The 13556-nt window shown below is 43.2% G+C and overlaps 1 protein-coding gene across 4 annotated transcripts; it reads right to left on the reverse strand.

The window, feature by feature from the left end:
* Positions 1–268: 268 nt before the first annotated feature.
* Positions 269–11532, reverse strand: ZNF852 (zinc finger protein 852). 4 transcript variants are annotated; one of them, XM_033212276.1, is made up of 4 exons: positions 11433–11532; positions 4850–4941; positions 4421–4547; positions 269–2519 (listed from the first exon to the last, which is right to left on the reverse strand). In XM_033212276.1, the coding sequence occupies exons 2-4, from the start codon at positions 4862–4864 to the stop codon at positions 1069–1071; spliced, it is 1593 nt and encodes a 530-aa protein (XP_033068167.1). In that variant the 5' UTR covers positions 4865–4941; positions 11433–11532; the 3' UTR covers positions 269–1068. The 4 variants fall into 4 exon arrangements, with proteins under 4 accessions (XP_033068167.1, XP_033068166.1, XP_033068168.1 ...); XM_033212275.1 differs by having other exon boundaries at positions 269–2522; positions 11433–11531; XM_033212277.1 differs by lacking the exon at positions 4850–4941 and having other exon boundaries at positions 269–2522.
* Positions 11533–13556: the final 2024 nt, after the last annotated feature.

Here is a 13556-nt window from a genome sequence, read left to right on the forward strand (position 1 = left end):
ATACACATATGCAGCTGGATGCAGTGGCTCACAGCTGTAATCCCAGCACACTGGGAGGTCGAGGCGGGCAGATCACCCGAGGTTGGGAGTTTCAGACCAGCATGACCAACATAGAGAAGCCCCATCTCTACTAAAAATTAAAAAAATAAAAAAATTAGCCATGCATGGTGGTGCATGCCTGTAATCCCAGCTACTCGGGAGGCTGAGGCAGAAGAACCACTTGAACCCGAGAAGCAGAGGTTGTGGTGAGCCAAGATTGCACCACTGCACTCCAGCCTGGGCAACAAGAGCAAGACTGAGACTCTGTCTCAAAAAAAAACAAAAAACAAAAAAAGAAAGTATACACATACACAACTATATATGTGTATACTCTGAATATATGTGATACACATATCACATTGTAAGTTGAGAACAATTTACAAAAACATTTAACAGTTATAACCATAGCACCAGCTAATTTCAAGCATTAAGGCCAAATCAATAGAAGTATAAACTAAACAAACAACTATTTGAAGAAGAATGTCTTTCAGAGATGGCATAAATCTTGAACACTGTGATGGAAGTGATTAGTAAACAGGAAGGAAAAGTTTTCTAGCTAGAAAACACAAAAATGGTGAGAGGATGCAGCTTACAGTACAAATTTTTAAAAATAGCTGTGGAAGGAGATAGCCAAGGAGCAGGGAAGAACAATGTTGTAGAATGACTTTAAAAGTGACTTTACGTAAATGGTCCAGTGGAGGAACTGCAATAGAATAAAGACAATACAACTGCTGTTCTTCAAATGCAGAATCTGATTATGGAATGTATACTAATAAGACAGATTTTTAAAAATAGTTTTTTAAGAGAAAGAAGGAAACCTACAAGTTAATGACAGATGTAATCCCTAATTTCCTAAGTAAGGATCAGACTAACTTGCACCTACTCTCCCACCTTAGTGACCGAAGGAAAAGCAAGTAGGGTATGGTCACCACTGTGATTAGTGGTCTCCAAGGAGAGCATGATCAACATCCTTCTTATAAAGAAAGCTTAACTCAAAGGTCTTTGCTCTCTGTCTCAGAGAACCATGCCTTAAGATGATGACCAAGACAGACCTGAGGGCTTCTCTCCAGTGTGAGTTCGCTGGTGGTGATTAAAAGTGGAACGCTGACTAAAGGCTTTCCCACATTCACTACATTCATAAGGTTTCTCTCCAGTGTGGACTCTCTGGTGCACAATAAGCTGTGAGCTGTCACTAAAAGCTTTCCCACAATCATTGCATTTATAGGGTTTTTCCCCAGTATGGGTTCTCTGATGTACCGTAAGACTAGAATTATAACTGAAGCCCTTCCCACACTCATGACATTCATAGGGTTTCTCACCAGTGTGAACTCTCTGGTGTATAATGAGGTATGAGTTTTGATTGAAGGATTTTCCACACTCATTGCATTTATAGGGCTTCTCACCTGTGTGAAGTCTCTGGTGCCGAATAAGACATTTACTCAGACCGAATGCCTTACCACACTTGCTACATTTAAATGGTTTTTCTCCAGTATGAATTCGCTCATGCTCAACAAGTTGAGAGATCTGATTGAAGGCCTTCCCACATTCACTACATTTGTATGGCTTTTCCCCAGTGTGGAGGCTCTGATGTCGAATAAGACATTTATTCCGACTGAAGGCTTTGCCACATTCACTACACTCATAAGGCTTCTCTCCAGTGTGGGTTCTCTGATGGTCAATGAGATTTCTATTGGAACAGAAAGCTCTCCCACACTCATTACACTTATAAGGTTTCTTACCAGTGTGCAGAACCTGATGTCGAACAAGATTTTTACTGCGACTAAAGGCTGCCCCACAGTCCTTACATTCATAAGGTTTCTCCCCAGTATGGGTTCTCTGGTGGTCGAAGAGTTTGCAGCTCTGATTAAAAGCTTTTGCACATTCATTACATTTATAGGGCTTCTCCCCATTATGGAGTCTCTGATGTTGAATGAGATGGGAGCTGTGCCTGTACGCCTTTCCACACTCACTGCATTCATAGGGTTTTTCCCCTGTGTGGGTTCTGAGATGAACAATGAGCTGGGAGGTTTGCCTGAAGGTCTTCCCACACTCATTACACTCATAGGGTTTCTCTCCAGTGTGGATTCTCTGATGGCCAATAAGGTGAGAACTCCAATAAAAAGCTTTGCCACATTCATCACATCGATAGGATTTCTGTCCCTTTAAAACTCCTTCATGTTCAGCAGGACTGGAAGACAGATGTGGATGTTCCCCAACTTCCTTATATTCCTCATATCTGTCTTTTGTGCATTTTTTCTTATCTTCATCTGTTATTTCCAAGAAATCACTTTCTAGTCTGCTCCCTTCTTCATTTGTGGTATGTCCTTCTAAGTCTTTGAAGGTATCTTCACAAACATCTCCAATCTCTGCTCCCCCAGGAACCACCCCAAAGAGTCCCCCTGATGTGCTATTAGATGACTCTGATCCTTTAAAAATTTCCTGCTTCGGAATCAACTCCGAACTCTCCATCATGTTCCTACCTGCTGCCAAAAGAAAGAAGACGACAACTTTTACTCATTTCTTTTCCTGTTGAAGAAACAGAATCATAAAGAGCTAATGCACCTGAAAAAAAGTCACATTATGGTTAAGAAATGAGATGACACATTAAAAACAAGAGCAAAATGCTCAATTGTATCTTAGGGATAGAAAAACAAGGAAGAAGATAGTCAGTGGAGGAGGGTGGAAAAAAGATATCGAGCCAGCACAGCCAAGTCAGAAAGGCCATTGGAAAGCAAGGGACTGGATTGCAAAGCATGCTGTGATCTTATATAAGTCACTCTCACGTCATGTCTCTTTAGCAAAATGGTAAACTTTGAGTTCCCTTCCAACCATGACATTATATGGTTCCATGGTTCTCAGAAAAGATGTTGGGAGAGGGAAGGATGGCAAATACCTCAAGTCAAATATAAGAAAGAGACAAGGAAAAGATGGGAATGAGTTGAGAAATTTCTACTATGAGAGTATGATTAGGAAAGCATACAAAAGGAGAGATGTTGTATGACAGGACAGTAATGAGATTCGGAGAAGCTATCGGTTAAGAAAAGCTGGACGGAGACAGCGGATTTCTAAAAGTGGGGATGCCACTGGCCCTCAGAGCATTGGCCTGGTTCCTACCATTTGTGTACTCCCAGAAAAGATAACAGGGACATCAATCATTTAAAATATAAATTAAATTTCTTTGATTCTCTAGGATATAAAGGAACTGAACAGGTAAATATTTGCCTTTTGGAATTCTGAATACAAAATCTGGGAGAAGGCAAAGCAATCATGGCCAAGGAAAAACACCAATATGTGGGTTCCTTTCAATCACATCTGAATTGGGGCCACAGCCATCATGCCAGTTAGCCTATGAAAAGTTTAAGATATCTGGGTGAGTGATTCCTAAGCCCACCCTTTCCAGAGTTGGCTATTGCCCTATACGAATCAATCACAGCACCTGCCCTGCCAAGAAGCCCTCCCAGGAAACTGCACTGCCCCAGTCTTTGCAGAGAGGAACACTTAGGCAACCATGCTTTGTGGCAAGTGACCCTGAACATCCCATGATGGACCGCAAGTGAATGGACCAGAACCAGGTACTAGATCCAAGGGCAGCTTATCTGTAGGTTGGTCTTCAGCCTCTGCCATGGCCTGGGCCAAAGCTCTGCCCAACTGAGATGATGGGTAATGGCTATAGCAAAAGGAATCTGTTCCTAAGGAAATTTGGAACTGAAAGTAGGGCAAAATTATGAGTGGCAGTGGAATCTGAAGTGACACATGGAGAGAAGTCAAGCCATTAGGAGACAGAGCAAGCAACAAATATAAGGGAACAGGAAGTACAATTAGGAAAGAGCTATGAAAAGGGCAAAAGATTCACAGTGAAGAAAATGGGCAGCAGGAGGAGGACAAGCAGAGAGAAAACAGATACACCGAGAGCAGCTGTATTACATTCACACTGGAACACAGGCATCAACATGCATTTGCTTTTGCTGCTCAGGCTCCCAGGCTGCCCTGAGTCAAGGCCTTGCTTCCCACAGTCTGGTCTGGCTGATCAGTTTCTTCCGGGTTCTCATTCCTTTAAGCCAATGACTCACAGCTCCTTACTTACAATAACTTGAGTGGCTCTCTATTCCTTACAACTAAAAAAGGCCTACCTAAATCACCTTATGTCAATCAATAATGAGGTAAAGAGGATGCTGATCATTGTTAAAGCTGAGGGAAGGGTGCAGAGGGTCCCTATTCAAGAGGATCCAGGCAGCTTCACACACACCGGCTCTTATATTATTCACTCTAGTTTATCTGTGTTTGGAAATTTTCATAGTAAAAAGTTTAAAGAGACAAGGAATATAGAAAAGAGAATGTGCAGCATGCAGAGTCTAAGTGACTAGGAAACAGAATCTATTACCCAAGGAGGCCATGCTGTGGTCATTTTTCAGCATCATGTTCCACTGCAGGGCTCTCTGACTGAGTGCGGGACCTTTCCATTTCTTCTGAGTGTAGCCCACAGAAAGGTCCTCATACGCCACAGTATCCTGGAATGACAAGCTCCGATTGCTCAGTAACATTCACAGCCTGAGGGGCAGAGTCATCAGGGGTAAAGAGGGCACAGGGTATGGGCTCTTCGTGGGCAAAAGTATGGGAGAGAGGAGCTGAGATGACACCCCAAAAGGACAAGTCCAGCGCAAGATAGAGTCCATTACCTCCAGGGGAAGCAATGAGGCAGGAGAGCCACAGGAACAGTCTTAGATGGGGCAGAGTCCTGGGGGTGAGACCTCTAGCCATTCCTGGACCAGACTAATGGGGATGTGGTAAAAACACAAAGAACCAAGCTCACCTGGGGCCTGACCATCCGAAGTATAGTTGCCCCTGCTTGGTCTCCTGAGTTCCCCACTTGAGTAAGGGTAGGAACTGGAGAAGCACATTGAGCTGAGGGAGGAAAGAAAGCTATGAGTGGGACAAACTCTGCTTCCGGCTCCCATAAGATCTATATTCCCAATAAGTGGATTCAAGAGAACCCAGGCACCTCCACACACACTGACTCTTAACCTCTTCCATAAGGCATTATCCCAAGAGTGCTGTGAATTTTCCCTGAAGGGCACAGTACAAGGTCCTGGATCAAGCTGAGAACTGGGTGTTCCTCCAAGCTCTCACTCTCTTCAACCTTTCTCAAGGAAGCTATTCTGGCCACACTCTCTCTCCCATGGCTTCCCTAGCACCAGCCAGCCCTAATTTTCCCCTCACAGTTGTGGTTCCTCATGCCCTGGTTCCTCTTCCTGCTCCCGCCCTCTCATTATAGACCCCTTAAAACTCAGGGCCCAGTGCTTCCTTGTTCTTTCCATCAGCAATCTGACCAACTCTCATTGCTTTAATACTGCTCTCACAGTTCTTACTTCTCTCCTAGACCCCTACCACATGCCTCCTGTTACCTATGGGACATTTCACTTGGGAGTCCTGCAACACCTTAAGTTCAGTGTCTAACATGCATGTTCTTACTGCCTTCCTCTCTGGATTTCCCAAGTTATGTCAATGAATTCACACACTGGCCAAAACATTTTAATTCCTCTCTTTTCTTCAAACACAAGTCCCATTGATATTCCCAAAACTCATCTACAGGTTGTACACAATCCCTATCAGATTCCCAGGGGGCATCTTTTTAGAAGTCGAAAGCCGATTCTAAAATTATGTGGAAACTCAAGAGACCCATACAATCACAATTCTTCTTGAAAAAGAGGAATAAGTTGAAGGACTCAAACTTCTCAATTTCAAAACTTCCTACAGAACAACAGTCTTCACTGTATTGCTTCCTGGCATAAGAACAGACATATAGTTCAATGGATTAGAATTAAGAGTCCAGAAATAAACTCATACATCTCTAGTCATTATTTTACAACAATGGTGCCAAGATCATTCAAAGTGGAAAGAATGATCTTTTCAACAAATGGTGCTGAGACAAGTGGATATGCACCTGCAAAATAATGAAGATGGTGCTCTACCTCACTCCATCTATAAAAATAACTTCTAAAAGATCAAATACCTACATATAAGAACTAAACCTTGCCGGGTGCAGTGGCTCACACCTGTAATCCCAGCACTTTGGGAGGCCGAGGCAGGTGAATCACCTGTGGTCAGGAGTTCGAGACTGGCCTGGCCAACATGGCAAAACGCCATCTCTATTAAAAATAGAAAAAATTAGCTGGGCATGGTGGTGGGCCCTTGTAATCCCAGTTACTCAGGAGGCTGAAGGAGGGGAATTGCTTGAACGTGGGAGGCAGAGGTTGCAGTTAGCCAAGATCGTGCCATTGAACTCCAGCCTGGGCAACAGAGTGATCTATGTCAAAAAAAAAAAAAAAAACTAAACTAAAACTCTAAAACTCTTATAAGAAACCTAGGTATAAGTCTTTGTGACATTCAATGGATTCTTGCCACATGCACACCAAAATCATATGAAAACAAGGAAAAAATAAATCAATTGGACTTTACCAAAAGGAAAACCTCTTGTACACAAAATAAGAAGAAAGTGAAAGTGAAAAGCCATCCACAGACTGGAAGAAAACACTGGCTAATCATGTATCTGATAAAGACTTGTATCTATAATATATAAAAAATATATTTATGTTCTTTAATATATATATTCTTTAATATATATTTATATTCTTTATATAGACAGAATATATGTTTACATTCTTTATATATTACAACTCAATAATAAAAAGAAAAAAACAACAAATTTTAAAATAGGGCCAGGGCACAGTGGATCATGCCTATAATCCCAGCACTTTGGGAGGCCAAGGCAGGTAGATCACCTGAGGTCAGGAGTTTGAGACCAGCCTGCCCAACATGGCGAAACCTCGTCTCTACTAAAAATACAAAAATTAGCCAGGCATGGTGGCAGGCACCTGTAATCCCAGCTACTCGGGAGGCTGAGGCAGTAGAATCACTTGAACCTAGGAGGCAGAGGTTGCGGTGAGCTGAGATTGCATCACTAAACTCCAGCCTGGGTGACAGAATGAGACTCCATCTCAAAAATAAAAATGGCCAAAGGGTCTGAATTGACATTTCTCCAAAGAAAATATTAAAATGTCTAATAAGTACACAGGATAGTCATCAGGGAATGCAGATTAACAGAACAATAAGATAGTACTTCATACCCAGTAAGGTGGCTAGAACAAAAATCCAATAATAAGCAATCATGGGAGGCCAAGGTGAGGGGATTGCTTGAGTCCAGGAATTCAAGACCAGCCTAGGCAACATGGCAAAATCCTATCTCTACAAAAAATACAAAAAATTAGCTGGGCCTGGTGGCATGCACCTTGTGGTCCCAGCTACCCAGGAGGCTGAGGTAAGAAGATCGCCTGGGCCTGTAAGGTCGAGGCTACAGTAAGCCAAGATCACACCACTGCACTCCAGCCTAGGGGACAGAGCAAGACTCTGTCTCAGAAAAATAAATAAAAAATCAGTGAGAATGTGGAGATACTGAAACTTTATCCACTGCTGGTGGAAATGTAAATTGATGCATACACTTATGAAAACAGTCTGACAGTTCCTCACGACGTTAAACATACATTTACTAATTGACCTAGCAATTCTACTCCTATATATATACCCAAGATAAAATAGATGTCCATACAAAAACTCATACACAAATGTTCATAGCAGCATTATACATAATAGTAAGACGGAAGAAACAATCCAAGTATTCATCTAGCTTTTCACATTTATTGGCATAAAGCTATTTACAGTATTGGTATTCTCTTAAAATTAAGTAACTATATCTTCTTTTTGTGCACACTCTTAACAATCCAGGAATAGAGACATCCTTAAACTGATATGCAGAATAGACAAAAGAAATCTCCAACAGACGTGACACTAAATGGTAAAGACACAAAATGCTTTGCAATTAAAAATAGGAACAAACAATGTAATCCTAGACAATGCAATTAGACAAGAAAAAAATATGCAGAAAACAGACAAGAAAGATGCAAAGCAAATATACTCATGAATGATATGAAACATCACCTAAAAAGTTACACAGAATGAACCAAAAAAACAGTTAGAACATGATAGGACATTCAGGAGGTTGAATATGTAATCAACATGTACTCAATAACTTTCCAACACAATAGCAACCAATCAGAAATGAATTAATACAATAGCAATAAAAATATAAAGTACTCAAATAAAGCCAATAAAAAATGTACAAGACCTTAGTGGAGAAATAGAAAACTCTGCCAAAAGACATAACAGATATAAATACATTTTGTGTGGGAAAACACTCCTTCAAGATGTCCATTTTTTCTAAATTAATATGCAAAGTCAACAAAATCCCAGCCAATCACAATGTAATTTTTCTTAGAGCTTGATAAGCATATTCTAAAATTCAAATGAATGAGTAAAATAATAGTCAAGAAAACTTTTTAGATGTGGAAAGTTTTGTTCTACCAGACAATAAGGTTTAATATGAAGCTGTAGTACTTAACACAGCACGTATTACTGAAGAAATATGCAAACCGTAGATAAAAGGAAAAGTACAGAATCCTGACACAGGCTTATACACATATGTAAGATTTGTTTTTTTGTTTCTATGAAGACGGAGTCTTGCTCTGTCGCGGAGGCTGGCGTGCAGTGGGGAGATCTCTGCTCACTGCAACCTCCGCCTCCTGGATTCAAGTGATTCTCCAGCCTCAGCCTTCCGAGTAGCTGGGATTACAGGCATGCACCACCATGCCCAGCTAATTTTATAAGTTTGATGTATGACAGAGATAGTGTCACCACAGTGTTACCTAAAAAAAAAAAAAAAAATTGGGGGTTCATTCACCCGGCAAGTAACAAACAACTGTGAGTATGCAAGTTTGGATCAATAGGAGTTTTATTACTTGGCGTAAGTAAGGAGGACACTGGGAATATTTTCCAAAGCAGCGTCTCTCCGAGGGAAATAGGAGAGTTTTATGGAGCAATGGAGAGGGGAGAGGCTACATTATCCCATGTATAGGAGGGTTCCCAGTGGTACAGACACAGTCATGATGCCAGCACCTAAGTCATGAGTTATGGTAATGAAGCTATAGCTACTCCCAGGTGGAGACTTTAGCATGTAATGAGAAGAGTTCACTCAGGTTCATCTATAAGTTGCTGGAGTCTGTCAGGAGCCGGTTTTAACTAACTACGTGACTGCAATCCACACAGAGTTTAGGAAGAAACAGGCTGCAGGCCAGGAGGCTGTAAAACTGTCTGATTGCTCAAGTTGATTAAATTGATTACAATCCCTGTCTACTTACAGCAGCAAGACCTTCTTTTAAAGAGCCTCAGCACCTGTAAAATTAACCTGTGCCAGCAGCTGTGCTTGCTTACAGAGACAAAGACCAAATGTCAGTAACCACAAACAAGAACTTAGCTCAGCAGTGCTACCCAGGCCTGAATCCTTGCTTCATTACCTTATTAAAATCTCCACCTAAAAGGGAGAAATACACTTTGTGAGGCACATATAGTGCTGAGTACAAAAGAAACAATGAGACTGACTGGGCGTGGTGGCTCACACCTGTAATCCCAGCACTTTGGGAGGCCAAGGCAGGTGGATCACAAGGTCAGGAGTTTAAGACCAACCCGGCCAAGATGGTGAAATCCCATCTCTACTAAACATACAAACAAACAAACAACAACAACAATAAAAAACAAAAAGCCAGGTGTGGTGTCAGGCGCCTGTAATCTCAGATACTTGGAGGGCTGAGGCAGAGAACTGCTTGAACCAGGGAGGCAGAGGTTGCAGTGAGCTGATATCGCACCACTGCACTCCAGCCTGGGTGACACAGAGTGAGACTTGGTCTCAAAAAAAAATTTTTAAAAAAGCTAAAAAACAGACAAAAAAAACCACACGACTCTAAGAACCCTGGTGTAAGCAAGAATTTAAGACAACAAAATGAAAAGAGTGAATATATTTGAATACAACAATATGAAAAAATCTCTGTCCAAAATAAAAGCAAAAGAAAAAAAGAACACCAAACACAAACCACGAATAGAAGTGGAAATGTAATAGCTAACAGGAAGGATAGTTTGAAAGTCCACAGTAAAACTAAAAAGACATATTCCTTATGCTACAGGCATTTAACTTGTAAGAATCTGCCCTGAAAAACACTTGCACGGGTATTCAGACATTTACACGGGTATTCACCAGAATATTCTCTGTAATAACATAATACTGGATTCAACCTACTTGTCCATCAATATGGCTAAATAAAAGTAGCATTTTTATATGATGAAATGCCATACAGCACCTAAAAGGAACATATTAGATCCTTGTGCATCACCATGGCTGTTCCACAATTCACCAAGTGGTCAGGCTGTGCTGCCAAGATTAAAAAAAGGCCATCAAGGAAGGGACAGCACATGATCTGAGGTCGCTGAGGACAGACACCAACCACATGAGGCCCCAAGAGAAACAGTGTAAACTTACAGTGAAAGGAGAAACAGGGCACAAGATCCAGCCTCCTGCAATGCAAAGATCCCCCAGAGCTAGCACATCCACTCCACAGCAATAGGGCTGGTGTGATGCACACACCCCACTTAGTAAGGAAGAAATACCTCAATCCACCCTCCCCACTCCCATGGGGTGTGAAATACAGAAAGCTGAGAGAATGAATTAAGGCCACTGACTTAAGAGATTAAACACAACAAAGGGGTAGACATGAAGCCTGAAACAGTGAAAGACACGAGGCATTAAATGCAGCAGCACAGGCTGTGAGGGCTCTAACTCTGCAAGGAAATGTTCCAGGCTCAAGGTCACTCTTACATTCTTAACTTGGCAATGGGCTATTAAAAAAAAAAAAAGACATTAAAAACCGTCCATTCTTCTTGTCTCCCAGTTTAGATATTCCTTCTTTCATTAATATAACAAACACCTTCTAGGAGCACCTACTATGTCCCATACACTAAGGTAACAACAATTAATAAAGCAGACAAAAAGCACTGCCCTGGCAAGGGGCTTATGGGAAGATCAACCAATAAACAAATATATGCTATGTTAGATGGCGACAGGTGCTAGGAAATGAAATAAGACAAGAAAAAGGGAGAAGTCTATGCCAGATGTTTTCAATGTCAGGAGACCTGGAGACTAAGATTTCCGGACGGTGGCTACTATCACTTTTCTTCCACTTTCCTTCCACTTTCCCGTGTTATCTAATTGTCTCTAATAAGTACGCTTTATTCGCATAATTGGGTGAAAAGATAAAGCCGGGAGAAACCGGGACTCTTTCCAGATTCTCTGCCCCAGACGCCCAGGGGGCGAAGAGGTACCCCCTCGGCGTGGCGGGGCGGGATCCACGGTCAGACCCCCGCCCCGGGTGCAGCCTCCAGGCCAGGCCTCACCCGCCACTCTCGCCTGCACAGGTGCCCCCGCTCCCCACCCCGCGCCCCGCCGGGCTGCTCACCTACTCCCGCCGCCGACAGACAATCATCCTACCGCAGCCACCTCAGCCGAGGGCCCCGCGCCTACCTCCCGACTGCCCCAGTTGCGCACGCGTGTCACCTCCCCAGGTCCTCCGCGGCCCCTCTAGGAAACTGGGAGAGCCAACGTCTCTGCTTTTCCCTGGCCCCAGGGCGGGGGGCGGGGGACGGCGGGGCTTGTCCAATATCTCTTGTCTCCCTCCGCTGGACACTTCCCTTCCATGCTCTGATGCTTAGGCGCGTTCCGGACCTATATGGGCTTTGGCGTGTTATCCTACATCCCTCCCATCGGGTCTACACGGCTGCCCTGGAGGCCTCTCTCCTTTCAGGGTAGAAAAGGATCCAAAGCTAGCGGTGAAAATAGGGCCAGCGGCCTGGCACGGTGGCTCACGCCTGTAATCCCAACACTTTGGAAGGCCGAGGCGGGCGGATTACTTGAGGTCAGGAGTTTGAGACCAGCCTGGCCAACATGGTGAAACCCTGTGTCTACCAAAAATAATTTTAAAAATTAGCTGGGTGTGGTGGCGCGGCGCCTGGAATCCCAGCTACTTGGGAGGCTGAGGCAGGAGAATCGCTTGAACCTGGGAGACGGAGGTTGCAGTTAGACGAGAGCATGCCACTGCACTCCAGCGTGGGAGACAAATCGAGACTCCGGTCTCAAAAAACAAAGAAACAAAATAGGGCCAGCAAGTCCCCAAACATAAAACCCTTGAATGGGGAAATTCCCAAACAAGGCAATAAGCCCAGCACTGGCATGAGAGCTCATTATCTCCTTTTAAGTAAATGCTACAAGCCCTAGGCACAGTTTTGCAACTGTTCAAGGGTCATCAGGCTGCACATGACTGACTGCCTTTTCCAACACCAAGATACTCAATTGCCCACTTTGGATGGAGCTGCAGCTTCGTGGGAAAAACAGATAATAAGAAATTACACAAATACATCAATGTAAAGTGGTTACGAACACTATGTTGAAATGTAACAGTTATTTAATTGAGAGCGACTGATGATAATGCTTGTATTTTTTCTGGTACTTTTCTGTATACTTCCGGTAGCTCATAATACACTGGCTGCCACGCACTGATTTGAGTTGCCCAAGGAAATAGAGTCCGTAACTGGAATAGCCGCTGAATCCAAATCTTTTGGTCTTTTCATTACGGTGCTTCATAAAAGCTCTCCCGTCCCAAGTCGCCGTAGAGGGAGAGTTGGAGATAGCATGGCTCCTAGCTGGGATCCCAGAAGCTAAACGTAGGGGGTTGTGGGCAGGATAGCGAGCGGGCAAGATTCCAAGGAAAACTAAAATCCCTGCCCAGGAACGGTTACCACCTGGGAAAGCAGGAATGACCCAACGCATCAAGGCCCAGAGTGTACTCAAAGAACAACAGGTTAGGATGAGGGTCAAAACTCAGGCCAGAAAGAGCATTAGCTGAGCGTGGTGGTGTGCGCCTGTAGTCCCAGCTACTACGGAGGCAGAGGCGGAAGGATTGCTTGGGCCAGGGAGGTCGAGGCTGCAGTGAGCTATGATTGGGTCAGTGTACTCCAGCTTGGTCGATAGAGCGAGACCCAAGGAAGGAAGGAAGGAAGCAGGGAAAAGAGGAAGGGACGGAGGGAGGAAAGGAGGGAAGTGAGAGAAAAGGAATGAAAGAGAGAAGGAAGAGAGAGAGAACGAGAAAGAGCAGACTGCTTCTTGGGTTACAACCTGGAAAGGCTGTGTAACATTATGAGTTGGAGAAGCAGGTACAAAGTAGTAAAAACTTCTGTAAAACAGACAGCATGTGGCAGAACAGTGGGTTTTTAAAGGTGGGAACAAGAAAGCCAAACAATAGAAAAAAATAGATTGATTAACATCAGATTACTTTTCTTTTAAGGATTAAAGCAGAGGGGGCCTTATGCTAACTCGGGTTAACTGGGCTCTTTCTGAATGGTTGCTATGAATTTCCTATTTGCAGGAAAAACTGGTCTGTTAGGGGATTCACATACTTCCGTAAAATTTTGGTTTGATTATGTGGCATTTAGCATTAGGAATTTATTTATTTTTTATTTATTTAATTTTTTTTGAGATGGAGTCTCCCTCTGTCACCCAGGCTGGAAGGCAGTGGTGTGATCTCAGC

Source organism: Trachypithecus francoisi, unplaced genomic scaffold (genome assembly GCF_009764315.1).
Source record: "Trachypithecus francoisi isolate TF-2019V2 unplaced genomic scaffold, Tfra_2.0 Lachesis_group0, whole genome shotgun sequence".
NCBI lineage: Eukaryota > Metazoa > Chordata > Mammalia > Primates > Cercopithecidae > Trachypithecus > Trachypithecus francoisi.

Coding starts and splice junctions, on each gene's coding strand:
- ZNF852 (XM_033212275.1), bottom strand. Junction 2,523..4,420: donor CCACAGCATGGCCTCCTTGG/GTAATAGATTCT, acceptor TTCTTTTGGCAG/CAGGTAGGAACATGATGGAG.